The sequence below is a fragment of the Hoplias malabaricus genome, chromosome 14 (genome assembly GCF_029633855.1).
Source record: "Hoplias malabaricus isolate fHopMal1 chromosome 14, fHopMal1.hap1, whole genome shotgun sequence".
NCBI lineage: Eukaryota > Metazoa > Chordata > Actinopteri > Characiformes > Erythrinidae > Hoplias > Hoplias malabaricus.
In genome coordinates this window covers 35,648,090-35,663,479 of record NC_089813.1, presented here as the reverse complement: position 1 = coordinate 35,663,479, position 15,390 = coordinate 35,648,090, and the positions used below count along the sequence as shown (strand labels likewise).

The 15,390-nt window shown below is 38.7% G+C and overlaps 1 protein-coding gene across 2 annotated transcripts in view; it reads right to left on the bottom strand.

Annotated features, from left to right (window-relative positions):
• Nucleotides 1-15,390, bottom strand: part of trim33 (tripartite motif containing 33) — a 32,300-nt gene that overhangs the window by 978 nt on the left and 15,932 nt on the right. Inside the window, exons 6-19 of one of the 2 annotated variants that reach the window (XM_066644117.1) lie at nucleotides 14,390-14,504; nucleotides 12,458-12,604; nucleotides 11,452-11,569; nucleotides 10,420-10,703; nucleotides 9,963-10,139; nucleotides 9,349-9,558; nucleotides 9,086-9,221; nucleotides 8,860-8,923; nucleotides 8,538-8,688; nucleotides 5,964-6,343; nucleotides 5,659-5,776; nucleotides 4,723-4,797; nucleotides 4,354-4,506; nucleotides 133-183 (exon numbers count right to left, since the gene is read on the bottom strand). In XM_066644117.1, coding sequence (XP_066500214.1) covers nucleotides 133-183; nucleotides 4,354-4,506; nucleotides 4,723-4,797; nucleotides 5,659-5,776; nucleotides 5,964-6,343; nucleotides 8,538-8,688; nucleotides 8,860-8,923; nucleotides 9,086-9,221; nucleotides 9,349-9,558; nucleotides 9,963-10,139; nucleotides 10,420-10,703; nucleotides 11,452-11,569; nucleotides 12,458-12,604; nucleotides 14,390-14,504 — 2,179 coding nt within the window. The remainder of the gene's footprint in view (nucleotides 1-132; nucleotides 184-4,353; nucleotides 4,507-4,722; nucleotides 4,798-5,658; nucleotides 5,777-5,963; nucleotides 6,344-8,537; nucleotides 8,689-8,859; nucleotides 8,924-9,085; nucleotides 9,222-9,348; nucleotides 9,559-9,962; nucleotides 10,140-10,419; nucleotides 10,704-11,451; nucleotides 11,570-12,457; nucleotides 12,605-14,389; nucleotides 14,505-15,390) is intronic. The other variant, XM_066644118.1, reaches the window with a different exon arrangement.

The window sequence follows — 15,390 nt, the reverse complement described above, 5'->3', positions numbered from 1 at the left end:
AACGGAGAGATCAAGAGGAGTGAGAGACGATGAAGAGGAGAGAATTAGAGCATGGGGGTTAAAACTCCAAGTTTCTTGGATTTCAACGACGCAGACCCAACCCTTCATGGGTGTGTGTTACGAACAGCTTACCTGCACATTACTCTGTTTCTCCTCATCATATACCTGGATTATTCGAGACATCTAAAAAGGGGGGCGATGACAGTGCAATAAAATAGAAATAAAACAAAAAAGAAAGGAAACAAAACAGAAAGGGGGAAGAAAGATTTTATACCATCGATACAGAGAGGTGACAACCTCAGCTGTATGAGGAGCACAATATGTCCAAGGAGCACAATATTCTGTTTGCTCAAACAAAACAAAAATAGAAAAAAAAGTTGAGCTCATACAGACAATTAGCCAACACCTTTGCATCTACATAATAGCAAAATCGTACATGTTTAACATGTATAGGAAAAAAAATATCGTTCATCTCCATCCCCCTTAACTACATCTCTAAATCCCTGCTCCGTGTGCAGAAAATACCATTCACTTATTGTACAACAGGTATATAGTGCTTCTTTGACATTAATTTCATCACAGGCATTTCAAAGGTTATTTAAAAACAATGACATCCCAATGTGAAGTCACTGAAACCTTGATGTGCCACAGAAAATAAACAATCTCAGACGTTATGAGGTGTTCAGTGCCATTACACTGTTCTTTCAAAAACAAAGTGCTCAAAAGAATAAACAGACTGGTGACTTAAACAAATACAACAAAGAGCAATCCCAGTTATTTTTCAAATATGTTTGCGTAATTCAATCGTTAAACTGAATTGCGGAGGTCATTCTAAATGCTTTGAAGTGAAATGCCCCATTGTAGAGAAACATATTTGCTCCTATTACTTTACAAAGGTGGAACATGGAAGCAGGGCTTGTGATGTCTACAGCTTTTGATTATCTGATATCTAGTATGAAGCCTTTACTAATTAGTACAGGGGTTAGACAATGAAACTGAAACACCTGTCATTGTAGTGTGGGAGGTTTTATGGTTAAATTGGAGCAGCCTGGTGGCCAATCTTCATTAATAGCACATTGCACCAGTAAGACCATGTGCATCCAATGGTTCAAACATTGTGTCCTGAAGGCGGTGCCGTGTATCAGGACGACAATGTGCCAATACACACAGCGAGACTGGTGAAAGATTGGTTTGATGAACATGAAAGTGAAGTTGAACATCTCCCATGGCCTGCACAGTCACCAGATCTAAATATTATTGAGCCACTTTGGGGTGTTTTGGAGGAGCGAGTCAGGAAACGTTTTCCTCCACCAGCATCACGTAGAGACCTGGCCACTATCCTGCAAGAAGAATGGCTTACAATCCCTCTGACCACTGTGCAGGACTTGTATACGTCATTCCGAAGACGAATTGACGCTGTATTGGCTGCAAAAGGCGGCCCTACACCATACTAATAAATGATTGTGGTCTAAAACCAGGTGTTTAAGTTTCATTGTCCAACCCCTGTAGATGCTGATACTAGTAGCAAACTTCCTTAATTTTAGGAGATTAACTGGATGAGCAGGTGTGTACAAACTTTTGGTTAAACTTCTACAATCTCTCTCCCAAGGTCTGATTTAAAATAACGTGTTCTTAGATTAAAATAAAAGTAAACTTGAACAGATCCTAGGTTTCTGTTAGTTTAAAAAATATCTGGCATTAGGTAACACTTGTTTGCTCCCATTACAGCAGTTGTGAAGATTCAGTTTCTCTAGAATGGAATGTTTCATTCGGAAGCACTCATAATGGCTGTGTAGACTGTAACTGCCCAAATGTTCAGAAATTTGGAACAATTTGAGAAATTCCCCTTTCCCACTTAAAAACACCACAGATGCTCAACACAGACAAATAACTACTGCAGAGTGAAGAAAGACAGACGCAATCGTTCGGTTCATTGGGGCTGGAAGACACAGGCAGCCTTGAGGTTTTTAATACCCGACTAATTTCAAAATTGAATAGTTTTCTAAATATTCAAATCAGGAAAAGTTTGATCATTCACTTTCTTTTTAATTAAAAAAAACTGTGACACTCACAGTTATGCCACAAATTCATCTTTTGTACTAATAAAGAACCGCTTACAGGGAGCTGTGCAACCAGAAGACTGCACCTGCAGCCACCAATGTTGCCAGAGGCGAAGAGACAAAGACAGAGGAACAATTAATGCCTTTTGGAGCTGGATTAATTTTCACCTGGAAAAGTGCTGTAATCTGTGTGATGTGTTACTTATATCACACAAACGTGTGTACATTTTACAGATCTGCCAATAAGCTAATTTTGCTGTCACACTTCTTTCATTCTCTGAAAATAAATCAAATTATTTTGAAAACACCACTCAAAAGAAGTGCACTGTATATTTTGTTGAGTGGCATTTGTACAGTGAGAGCACCGTTTTTTTTATGCGAGAGCACAAAAACCACACTAAATCGAGCAAGTCAAACTCAATGAGCGCTCAGAGTCATAAAAACCGAGCGAAAACAGCGACGTAGCACAACCTCTCATGTTTTCCTCGCTTCAAAAATTTGAGCTCGCACTTGCTTCTCGGTTTTAACAGGAAACACATCACAGATTCAAAATCTGGTAACTGATTCCTAGTGATGGCACTCTTGAATCTGAAGCTTGAAGGCATGCACACAAAATTCTCTCATGTTAAATACCTCATATTTAAGCCCACATGAGCCTTGCCTATGGAAAAAATAGGCAATGGATGTGACATCTCTTCGCAAGATACACGAAGCACTTTGAGGTTTTGGCCACCAGATAGCACTTATGTGCACTTTGTCACGAAGCTTTGAACCATTTTCAGATTCAAGGGTGCCATCACTAGGAATCAGTCACCAGGTTTTGAATCTGTGACGTATTTCCTGAAAAAACCGGAGCCCACCCTGAAAACAGTGAAGCTCCATCGCTGTCTTCGCTCGTTTTTCATGATTCTGTGCACTCATTGGGTCTGACTTGCTCGATTTAGTGCGGTTTTTGCGCTCTCGCATAAAAGACAGTGATCTCTCTCCATAAATTATTTTTTAAATGGAATGTATTTACTTTCCAATGGGTCCAAGCTGTGGTGTGACTGATCAGCTTACGACATTTGCTCCAGCTACCTGTAGTAATTTTTGCAAAATGCATAGAAACTCTCATATGAACTGGCCGCTATGAAATGGAAAGTAAATTACTCGAGAGGCAAAGCACATCCAGCTCGAACAGGGGTTTAGCTTATCGTATAAGTATATCTCAATCAAATTAATACATCATAAACAAAAATTATAAAATTTGTATTAATTTGTATTAACATATATTTATGTAACATTCATTAACATTATTTAACATTTTCTGTTAAACACTATACTTTTATTTATTTATTTTAAAGCTCCCCTATGGCAAGGGGTACACAAATAGGAAAATACATGCACACGTTTTAACATTGCAATGTATTATAACAGTTAGTTTTTCTAAGATTAATTTAAACCATGGCTACAGTGAACTAAGATAAAATTAAAGACTGAATATAATGAATTTGAAAGATTAGTTTGCTGCATTACAAAGGCATAATGATGCACTCTTTCTATTTTGGACATCTTTACTCACAAATCGCACCTATTATTATACTGATAAGTGTAATGTGATGGAACTTACTGTAACAACAATTAAATATTGTTATATAGCCCTATTTACAGCACTTTGTAAGGCTGACCTGTAAATTTGTTCAAAAATAAGACGAAGAAGAAGAACAAAAAAAGCCTGCATTAAAAATGATCAGCAGCCTGTTAACAGTACAGTCACCTAAACGTAGCTTTAAAAAATAACTGCAATAAGCTAAAAAGCAAGCTGAATGAAAACAAGTTTTATACATACAAACAAGTGCTCAGCTCAGGGACAAATTAATGAGGAGGGGTTATGTTTCTAATAACTGTCTTTGTAATATGGTTATCATAACTGAAATTTTATATATGCCTTTTAAAGCAAGGGTACATTCCATATTCAAATGAGCCACAATGTCATCTGAATATGACCATGTGATAAACACTATGTAACTGAATAATTACTGCTTCTGTAAATACACATATTGAAAGTTTGTTGTAAAAGGTATTAGTATTAGCATACTGAAGGCAAATAATACTAATAAAAATAATACACAAAATACTCAGAACCCCACTAAGTCCATTTGCTTGTTAGTACAGATGTGCTGTAAAGAAAAATCCAGCATGATGCGGCAAACATGCAACACAATGCCTTATTATTGCTGCTTCTGAAAATAAGAACAGACTCCCAAAAACGTCACCATGCCAGCATGCAACAAGATGGCATGCGCCAACTCACCTCGTTATACTTGGCACAGTTGCTAAAGACCAGACGAACATCATACACAAACTCTTTGGGGCTCTGATAGTGCTGAAGGTGCTTCAGCTGCAGTTTGCTCTTCACCAGGTTCAGGTGCATGGGGTTCTTTATGATCTTGTAGTAGTTGGGAACCTGTGGAGGTCAAAACATAAATAGGTACCATTGAGAAGTTAGAAATCTGTTTATTGTTTCATTTTTCTTTTTTTCCCAAAAAAATGGGCTAAGTGATGAATGGCAGCCCACAAAGGTTCATCAGGAAGGAAAAAAAAAATTCAACAGCATTTAAATGATGTTTCTGAAGACCCAAGTGATGTACAAATAAGTGTGGTACAGTTAAGCAGGACTTACCGAGGAAGGAACTGGTTCCTGAAACTCTACACTCAGCTCATGACAGAACACATAGAGCAGCAGACGCTCACATTTCTGTGGAGAGTAAAATTCCAAAAAATATGAAATAAAAAAAATATATATAATTATAATATTATTTGTTTTAAAAGAGTGAAACAGATCATAACTAGTGATGAATAACATCTAAACATAATTAACATAGTTAACATAAAAAACTTAGAAACCAGATGACAAAAGTGAAATCAAATATAGGAGCAAAGAAACAAATACAGTGGAACCTCTACTAACGAACTTTCCAAGATACGAATCGGGCATTTGAATATTTTTTGCCTCCACCAACGAACCATGACTCTAGAAAAGAACCCGAGCCTCCGCAGAGTCGGCGGCTGGAAATGGCCACTGACCCCAATAGGCGAGTCTCCCAGCGTCCAGACTGGAGTGAGCTTTTAAGATTAGCACATTGTAGCTTTAGCAATTTAGCATTAGTGTAAATAGCAGACATCAAAATTCGTGCTAAGTTAAGCCGTATCTACGCTTCGTCTCCCCACATTCACCGCCTACTCTCCGTTATTCCACCCACCCCCACCTCCCGTCATACAGCCAGTGCCTGTGTTACTCCTCCAGCCAGTTGTCACGTTTTCAAGGTAGCGATATGTAACGACTTAAAACTTTATTTCTTTTTATTACTGTTACCACTGTATTTCTTTTTTATTTTTAGTAACGCTACATGTATTGTTTTACTAATTTGAGAGTGTTGTAAACATGTATCAGTGCAAAAAGGGTGACTTTCGGGGTGGGGGCTCCATTATCTTAAATGGGGAAAATTGACTCGAGAAACGAACTTTTCCATTTACGAACCGGGTCACGGAAGGTAGAGGTTCCACTGTATCTTGCTTTTTCTGTGTTTCAAGGTGAGATCATAAAAGGTGGACTTACCCTCTGGTCCTCTGGACTCATGCCACAGTCACTCTTCTTATTGGGAGGGTCATCATTGCAGTTATAGTCCATTTCTGGATTGGTCAGATTTCTGCAGAATGTGCACATCCAGTCTCCACTGAACACAAGAAGGGGACAGTAAAAGAAAGAAACAAATATCAACAACATAAACAGTGACATGATACACATATTATAGTAATATAACACTGCACTGGCAGCATGGAAGAGGTTTAAAACGTTATAAGTTATGCCTCAAATTTCAAAGTTATGACCTTTTAATGTGGAGCGGAAACGGTGATGCAAACCTGGGTAAGGAGCGGAGGGTCGGGATGTGGCAGGTGATGTGGAATACTTTAGGGCAGCGGTCACAGCACAGGAGCTCTCCTCCATTCTGACACACTGCACACCAGTCTTCATTGGGGTCATCCTCCTTTCCTTCTGTCCCTGGCTGGCTGTTAGCATTAGCCTGTAAGCTGCTGCCCTTTTGGAAGCGATGTGAAAAGCCCTGGGCCTCTGTACCCATGCTGCCATTAGTCAGAGGAGTATTTGTGCTGTTGCAGGAGGTGTTCTGTGGCTCTGTTTTGACATGCTCCCCCAGGGTTCTTAAAACATCCTGCACAGAACCAGACGACACAGAACCCAGAACCGGAAGAGGTGGGGTAGCACTGGTCTCTGGACTGCTCATCTGGACAGACAGAGGCGAATAGAAACAACAAATTAATGAAACCGCACTCAAATAAATGGACCGCTTTAGCAGAGGAAACAGTCAGAATGCAGGATGGGGGTCAAATTTACAGAGAATGTGGCCTTAATATAGTCTTATTCACTACTCTTCCCTGGCAAGTTATTCATAATAAAACAGATTTGCTCTCGAACAGCCATTGAAATGAGTTTTTATACATTATTTAAAACATGTGTATGATACAAAATGAAAACACTGCTGGAGTTTGGGAATATATTTTTCCAAATTATCACTTGTGCCCAGCGATTCCAAGTAGCCTCCAGACCCACCGTGACCCTGAATTTGATAAGCTGTTTACAGACAATGAATGAATGAATTAATAAATATTTTAGGCCTTTTTGAAATGGCAATGCTAATTATAAGCAGAAAATAACCCACACCGGCCACACGGTGGCGTTAAACAGTAAATTTCAATGCCTACTGACAGTCAAGGGATGAACACACAAGAGCAGCTCTTTAGTAGGTAATCTAAAGTTGCACTTATGTTACTTCTGAACTCGGTGCTTCATCTCAAAGCATTTAAAATAGCATTTTCTGGTCTGGTCCAGAGTCAAAACACAACAGCCTTCAGAATGCAAGCACTGACACACGTGCAAAACACAACATTAATGAACACAAAAAATGTTAAGGCAACAAACAGGGACAATAAAAGGGGAACAGTCACATTTGCATGTTTCAGAGGCAGAAATTTGAAGAGGAAATAAAACAAAACAAAACAAAACAAAAAATAAGTCTTGTGAAAACTTGTGCCAGTGATTACTTTGGACAGGTTTCAAAGACTGGACTCAGCTAAACATCACTGCAGCAGCATGATATAAACAGTCTGTACACTCCTATTCATTAACTCAGTAGAGACAATGCGTTTCCACAGGACGTGACAAAACAGACAACTCGCTTGCAAGGCAACAATACACACAGCTGAAGCTGAATTTGTCTCCTTAGTTGCTACCTCCTTATCCAAAATTTTCCTCGAGTTTTTATGTTTAACATAAAATTATAAATGAAGGTTAACACTGATGAGGTGTTCTTTTGTTTTGTATGAGTCCTTACAACAGTGTGTTCTGTCTTGATGGTCTGTCCCATCTTTGAAAATTATAAACAGAAATAAAAAGAAAAGTTTGTAAAATTTTTCAGTTACCCAGAGTTAGTCAGCTCATCTTTGGCTCATATTTCAGTTTAGCACTGCAGTTATCAAGCTAATGTTGCTAATAGGTATTAAAAATCAACAGGCACCAAAGATCCATCCCCAAAACATCCACCAAACAACAAATTATCATTAAGTTCACACTCATTTGTATATATATATATATATATATATATATATATATATATTTTACACATACATACACAAATCCCACAGGCAGTCTATTTAGTTAAAAACGTTAGTTTTGTTTCTAGCCCTTTCTCCAGTCCTAGGGTTATGCTTAAAGGCTAAGCACCAAGTGTCAAGCAAAATAAATACAGTGGATTTTGAGTTCCTAACTTGTGTTTATTGATTTATTTCTTACTAATTCAAGGAATAAGGTTTAAAAAACCGTTGGTCCCCTTGACTTGCTAAACTCGGTGGCTCAGATTATACTCGGCTACGTAGCTGCATTACGGAGGTTTATAGTGTCGGATGAATTCGAGTTCGACTTCGATCACATTTACAAGAATAACGGTACCTCTACATTTGAGTTTAGCTTATTGCTAGGCTATTGTCATGAATAATGTTGGTTATTTAGCTAGATACTGTCATAACAGTCAGTCATAACGGTGTTTTACCGCGGCGTTGTTCAGCTGTTGTCCACCGGTGACGTCACGGAGGCGTTCAAGAATTTCCGTAGCGAGCTCATGTTTTTCCATCAATTTAATGAAATTGTCAGTTTTAAAGCAAATTAAGCTGCTATTTTCATTTTAATTCATACTTATATCTGTCAGTAACTAAAATAATGTGAAATATTCATGGAGGTCCATTAAGTGGTGCTTAGCCTTTAAAATGCATAATTGAGGGCCAATGTTTCTGATCATGGTCTCTAAGCAAAAAACCCAGTGGGGGACAGGACTTCTAACTTAAAAATAATACTGTCAAACTGTTCAAGCCTAGTGAATGAATGTCTAGTACATAGCCCACTGAAACAGCAGTAAGTCAGAATACCATGCAAGCACTCCGTCGGCCGTCTTTGCCTCGCTCAGTCTTGACACTGGCCCCAGAATATCCACATTCTTCCTCCACTCCTGGCTCCTGTTTGACTTTCACCTGGTCTACGGCTGTATTCACAGTAGCAGTCCTACCTGCTGACCCACAACTACAAAACACACACAGGTTGTCTTTCACGTTCTCCACATATAAAAATCACAAAGAACAGTAGCCAATTGTCTGAAGTTAAAACACATTTTACAGAGCACTGCTCCAAAGTAACGGTGCATCACTGAACCAGTGTATACTTATGTGATGCTTATTAGTATGCAGCATTTACCTGCCACGACTTCCTGTGCTAGAAGAACTAGACGGCCGAGCTGGAGTCAGTGAGTTAGATAACCCTAGAGAGGGGGAAGATATTCAGGCTTCTCAGACAACACATTTAGAAATGCATTTATTTTAGATATATAAATTCTGTGCTTTTATCTGATTGTTAGCCAACAGAATCTTACAGGAGCAGTAAATTCTGTATCCTGCCCAATTGTAAGTAAGTTCTGAGGTACCTGATGACCCTGGCGAGTGTGTTGAGGGTCCTGGTGAGGCGTTAAGGTTATTGGTGGGTGCCAGAGATGGCTGTGTGCTAGCATTGATGTATCGGCTTAAGAGATTGTCCAACATGCTGGAACCTGCATCTTCCAACTAATATCAGGAAAAAAAAGCAAAACATTCAGGTCTTACCCTCTGCAAATCCGTTTTCTACTTAACAGTAATTCTTAGAAATCCAATTCACTTTAAATGCACATTGCTCTAAAAATGGAGTGTGTACCTGGATGGGGGGAATGTCAGGCAGGCTGGGCAGGTTCTCAGGATTGGTGACTGAGGGAATGAGTTCAATGGGGCCCACAACAGGGCTAGTTGGGCCACGGTGACCATGGGCACTGGCCATACTGGCACTGGTTGGGCTGGTGGGGTTGGCAGCACTGACGTTGTGTAGTGAAGCCACAGGGAAGGGGCCTGCGTGGCCAGGGTTGGAATGCTACAAGGGAAAAGGACATGGTGATTTTCACTGGGAGGCTGTGAAGTGATGTTCAGAAGCCAGATTTTGAAGGAATTATTTCAGACTATAACCTTACAGTGTGTTTCAAACCTAATATACCACACTCTGATTTACGCTCATTATTAAAATGACTTGAGTTGTATATAACACATTTATAATTGATAACTGTATTGGAAAATAACTAACCCTGCACTTACAGAGTTAGACAGCAAGCTTTAAGCTTTGTGATCTGTCCATGTTTACTTACAAATCAACCAAGCCTTGCTTATTAAAATCTTTTGCAGGAAACAAACATCACACCACACACTACATTAGAGTGAGCTTTGAAGTAAAGTCTCCAGGAGCACTGGTGATCATGCTAAACTAAAGCAGAACACACTGACCCGTCTTTGGAGCTGTGGTTGCATCATGGGATATGGCTGCCCGTTGAGGCGAGGCTGGGCCACAGGCATGCGACCCTGTGCAGATGTCATGCGCAAGTGGTGCGAAGGGGGGTACATTTGGGTAGTGCCATTAACCCCTTCCCTCTGCATCAACTGCATGCTAATAAGCCTCGGAGGCTGAAACACAAAAATAATGAACAATAAAGCATTTACAATGATCAAAAAAAAAATGCATAAACTGTAAAACAGTTCATTTAACAGCCGATTATTAATAACGTGACTAACCAAATGTATTTGAGCCTTCACAAAACCACAGTTATCCTGAATCATGACAGTGGTTAACCTTCATATGTTTAAGTTCACATCATCTGCCTGTGGTTAATCGTTTGTCATGAACATCATACTTTCATATTCACAACAGTTCTATGTCAGTATTATTCCTCAAACATGTCTTCACCTGTTGCTGCATTATCTGAGGTGGTCCTCCCTGTCTTGGATGCTGAGACATCTGTGAGGCGATGCGCATTTGCTGCTGGATCTGCTGCTGATGTTGTTGCTGATGTTGATGCTGCTGCTGTTTCTGAGCTAAAGCAGCCTGTTGCATGTGCTGCAGCCGGAGCTGAGCAAGGTTGATTTGTCCAGGGTGTTTTCCAGCTGTGTTGTGTCCAGGAGAGATTTGCTGCCCCATCATGTTTGCAGGGTGTGGTGCAGGTGGTGGCACTTTTTCAATCACCAGGTTACCTAAAGAAGAGAAAGAAAGATACAAATTAAAACAAGACAAATACTTATCTTCTAAACTCAGCAGTGATTAGTCTCACAGTAACACACCTGGGTGCTTTCCAAGGCAGAGATTAAGCCTAGTCCTGGACCATATCCTCCTCTCAACGGAACAATCACAATTTAAACTGCTGTGTAGTCCAGGACTAGGCCTATTCCCTGTCTGGGACACCATCACACAAGAATGTTTTTGTGCATTTCTGTACAGGGTACCATCCTTTAAGGCATCCCAGTCTACCAGGCTTTGTAATCTATGAGAGTTTCATTATATCTTTTTTATAGATATGTCTTTTCTATAAACAAGATCACTTGATCACTCAAAATATGTAGATTCCTACATTTCTTAAACAACTGATGACTGAGGACTATTCAGCAGTATGTCGACAAGGACATGTTGGTCTCATTTCACCCTTTTTTTTGTAGCATTAACACAAATGTAACAGGAAATACTACAATGACAACTAAGGTGATGCCATCTGCAATAGTTAAAAGTCTGCTTTAAGCTCATTAGATGATGTTTAATTATAAGTGTCTCAAACTGATACATGTTACAGTCCTCATCTCATTAAACCCTTATATGTTTGTTAATAAGCATCCCATAGCCACTGCTAATACTCTCCGCTGAAAATCATTCATTTTCATTAGCCACAATGTCCCCATGACCATGAACTCTGTAAAGCTTAATAATAGAAAAAGAAACTTGAGGGGTTACCAAGGTTGACGACGTTCTTGGCCCAAAAATTTGGGTCACAGAAGAAATGTACCGCACCATTTGCTGGAGGTATTGGGTCAAGTGGAACCTTAAGGATGTGACGCAACTGGTATGTAATCTGCAATGAGAAAGTTATTTTAACAGAAAGTAATTGAATTGCTTATTACCTGAAAAGAACAGCATTTAAAAAAATAAAAATATATCAATTTTACTAGTCAATAATTCAGTGTTTTCCCTGCTTTGCCTCCAGCCATGCAATTATGAAGGCTAATTGCTAGTGTTGAATCACATACCTAAATAAACAACTCTATTAAAAAAAAAAACTATTTCAGTTCTTTTCTACTGAGATGACAAACCACACTGACAAATAGGACTAATGTCTCAAAAAATGTTTAAAAAATGAATATAAAGAATAGTTTTTATCAGTGATAAACAGGGTTAGATAATGTTGCTAACCAGTAGGGATGAAAAAAGATATAGAAATCATAACTGTGTCGGTGATTGTGATTAGACAGAGTTTATATATTATATTATAAAACCAAATTAATTTTAGAAGGTAAATCAAAATAAACAAGCAGCTCTAAGGCTTGCACTCCAAGCCGCCTTAGTGATCCACAGCTGAAGGCTGTAGTACAAATATAGCTTTAACAGAGTGGACTTTCAAATGAGTAAATTAGTTAAGACCAGCTTAAAGAGCAACACTAGTAGCCTTGCGTCCCATCTCCGCACTCTTTCAAAATCCTGAGTTAACTTCCACCAGTTATCGTGATGTAATCATGGGTGGGGCAGATAATGATACATGGAGGTTTTTGCTGCTAGGACCCACTGACGTCACGGCACATGGCTTAAACCAAACTATACTGGAGGCTTCTTTCAGATATGGAAAACACAAAACTACCGACAGTACACAATATTAACTACCTACCATAGAAATACCTTCATTTTTGCTGTTCTTACACTTCAAGGCATGACCATTACTGCCGACCAGTGATGGGGGTGTACTTACCAGTCTCTTGCTGTAGAGCAGCGCAGTGCTGCTGCCATTGCTGATGGCCCAGTGTGTGAAACGCAGCACATGAAGTATCTGCTGTGCCATTGAGTTGATGTTTTGCTGTTGGTTGAACAGCTTCATGGTGCGCTCTTTCGTCATACTCTGCAAAAGGAGACCATCAGTTAGCAAAACAAATGAAGCACTGAAATATTACAGAAGCAGGGACAAGAGCATAGAATAAACGAATGCGCAAGGAGACATGCTACATACACTGGGAGGGGAAAAAAAATGTATGTGTGTCACTGTGATGGTAACCTCAAGAATACATATTCTATACATTTCTTTACAGAACAAAATTGTACCTTATTCTATTGTAATTGTAGATTTTAAAACTATGTTTATTTCATACGCCCCCATTTAATCTCCAGGACATATCTGATTTTACACAATTCTATAATGAAAGATTACAAATATTTACTTGTAGTGTACATTTAGGAAACACAACTGGACTTTACCACCACTTTTACACAAAAGGCACCATTTGTGACAATAATGTACAGGGTGGGCCATTTATATGGATACACCTTAATAAACAAACTACGGATACTGGAAGCTTGTGCTAGCATTTCTCCTACGGTGTTGCTATCAGTGTGTGAAGAGTGGGAGAAGAGGGTTGCATTGACAATCCAACACAATGGGCAGCACTTTGAACACATTTTATAAGTGGTCAGAAACTTGTAAATAACTCATGAAAGAATAAAGTTACGTTAAAACCCATTGTTAAAGCACACCATTGTTTTTCTTCTGAAATTCCCAATAAGTTTGATGTGTCACATGACCCTCTTCCCATTGAAAAAACAAAAGTTGGATCCAAAATGGCCGACTTCAAAATGGCCATCATGGTCACCACCCATCTTGAAAAGTTTCCCCTCTCCCATATACTAATGTGCCACAAACAGGAAGTTAATATCAACAACCATTCCCATTTTATTAAGGTGTATCCCTATAAATGGCCCACCCTGTACCTGTACCGTATCTTTTTTGTGAGAATGTAAAACTGCATTTTCCTCACTAGCTTGTCACTCTATATTCAGAGAAACTGTAAAATGTGTAGCCATACTGATAATTTATTTTTACACAGTATTCACGAGTTGAGTCAAAATCATGAAATAGTGAGTTCAAGTTGATTCACAGGTCAACATGATGCAAGTCGGTATTGAGTCATGGGTCAACAGGATGAGTCCTGTTTGAGTCCCCAGGATGAGTTTAAGTCAACAGGAAGTGAGTAAATTTACTTTCAATAGCCTGCTTGTGCGCCACTTTGTGCTCAACTGTGTGGAGCTTCATGGCGGCCAATTTCTAAATTTACTGAGCTTTAATACTGTGCTGATCTGACAATCAAATTGCTGAGCCAGATATAGAAGGTCCTTTTATGTTCAGCCTCCTCTAACTCATAGAATACAATTAAATTTGTACTCTGTATTGCAAACTTACAATAAATAAGCAGTTAAAACATGTGGGTGACTTATAGGTTAGTAATAAGTTCTGAATCCTCCAATGAGTCATAAGCTTTGGAGTCTGAGTCAAGTGGAGAGTCAATGTTTCTATTTTATCAAGTCATGAATCATGAGTTTGGATGTCAAGTTAAATTATGTATTAATGCAGTGTAAAACCCAGTATGTGAGTCTGGAACTGATGTATCCTTCACATTTCACACACCCAAAACATAGTATCAAATATATAACATACATTTAGGAGTGCTTGCCTGTTATGACCAATTAATGTGTGTTAATAAACACTGACCAATCTAAAATACACACACATGCTTATTAAAAAATGTAGTGAAATTACCTGCAGGAGGAGGCATGTCTGTTAATCAAAAATATGGTCTATTCGTTTGACATTTGGGTTCAAACTGAATGAATCTGCTCTGTGCTGCCACCATACCTCCAGCTGCTGAAGTAGAGACTTGCCCTTCTTGTTGATTTCGTTGATGAGGGTAAACACTGCAACCTTAATATCATGCTCAACCTTCTTGTGTGTCTCTGTTGCTTCTTTCAGTCTGCCACAAGAGAGAGGAAACAAGTGAATTAATAGCCTTCCCCTTTTGATAAACAGAAGAAAGAAAATCTTTTAACAACAGGATTTATAAATTACTCTTTCACAACCAAAGTCAAGAAATTCTTTTCTTGCTTCACTCCCATATGATTAAATTAATGACGGGTTTTAATAATTAGCTGTTGAGCTAAATCGGGTTATGGGATATAGAGTAGGGCAACTGTGCAGTATTTGAGCACAGCAGGACTGCAGTCACACACCTGCGATTTAAATACACGCCTCTGTAAAGACAATGCTCTAAATGAGGCTTTGTTTATACATGATGCTCAATCACATTTGGACATTTTTCGGTCCCCAAAAAGACGCCAGAAAAATAACTGGATGTACACAGCTGTATTGGAATGCAAGTGGGTGAAATCAAACACGAATCATAGGATTATTCATTTATTACATTCCCAGGCAAAGTATTTAACAGATAATTACTGATAAGGCTCAACAACTACAAACCCCATTCAGGCAAAGGATTTCTGTGAATTGAAAGAACATCAAGAATCTGTGATTTGTTAATATTCTTGAACCATTATTTAACTGACAAAATCACAAAGACAAATCTTCTGAACCAACCCGATTCTATTTTGTAAATATGAACAAATTTAAAATGATGCCTGACACACTTACGCTCCAAAAACTGGTCAGTGAAACTGCGGAAATCTTCTATTTACTTTATTCAGCTAAATAAAGATATAAAAGATTCAAGAAAGTAAATGAGATTCTTCTCAAAGAAACATGGTGTTTATATACACCATCTGGTGTTTATACTACAACTTTGGAGATTTGCTTATAGTTTCTTAAAGAAAATTTAAAAAATGCATAATGTTTTTTCACACTCC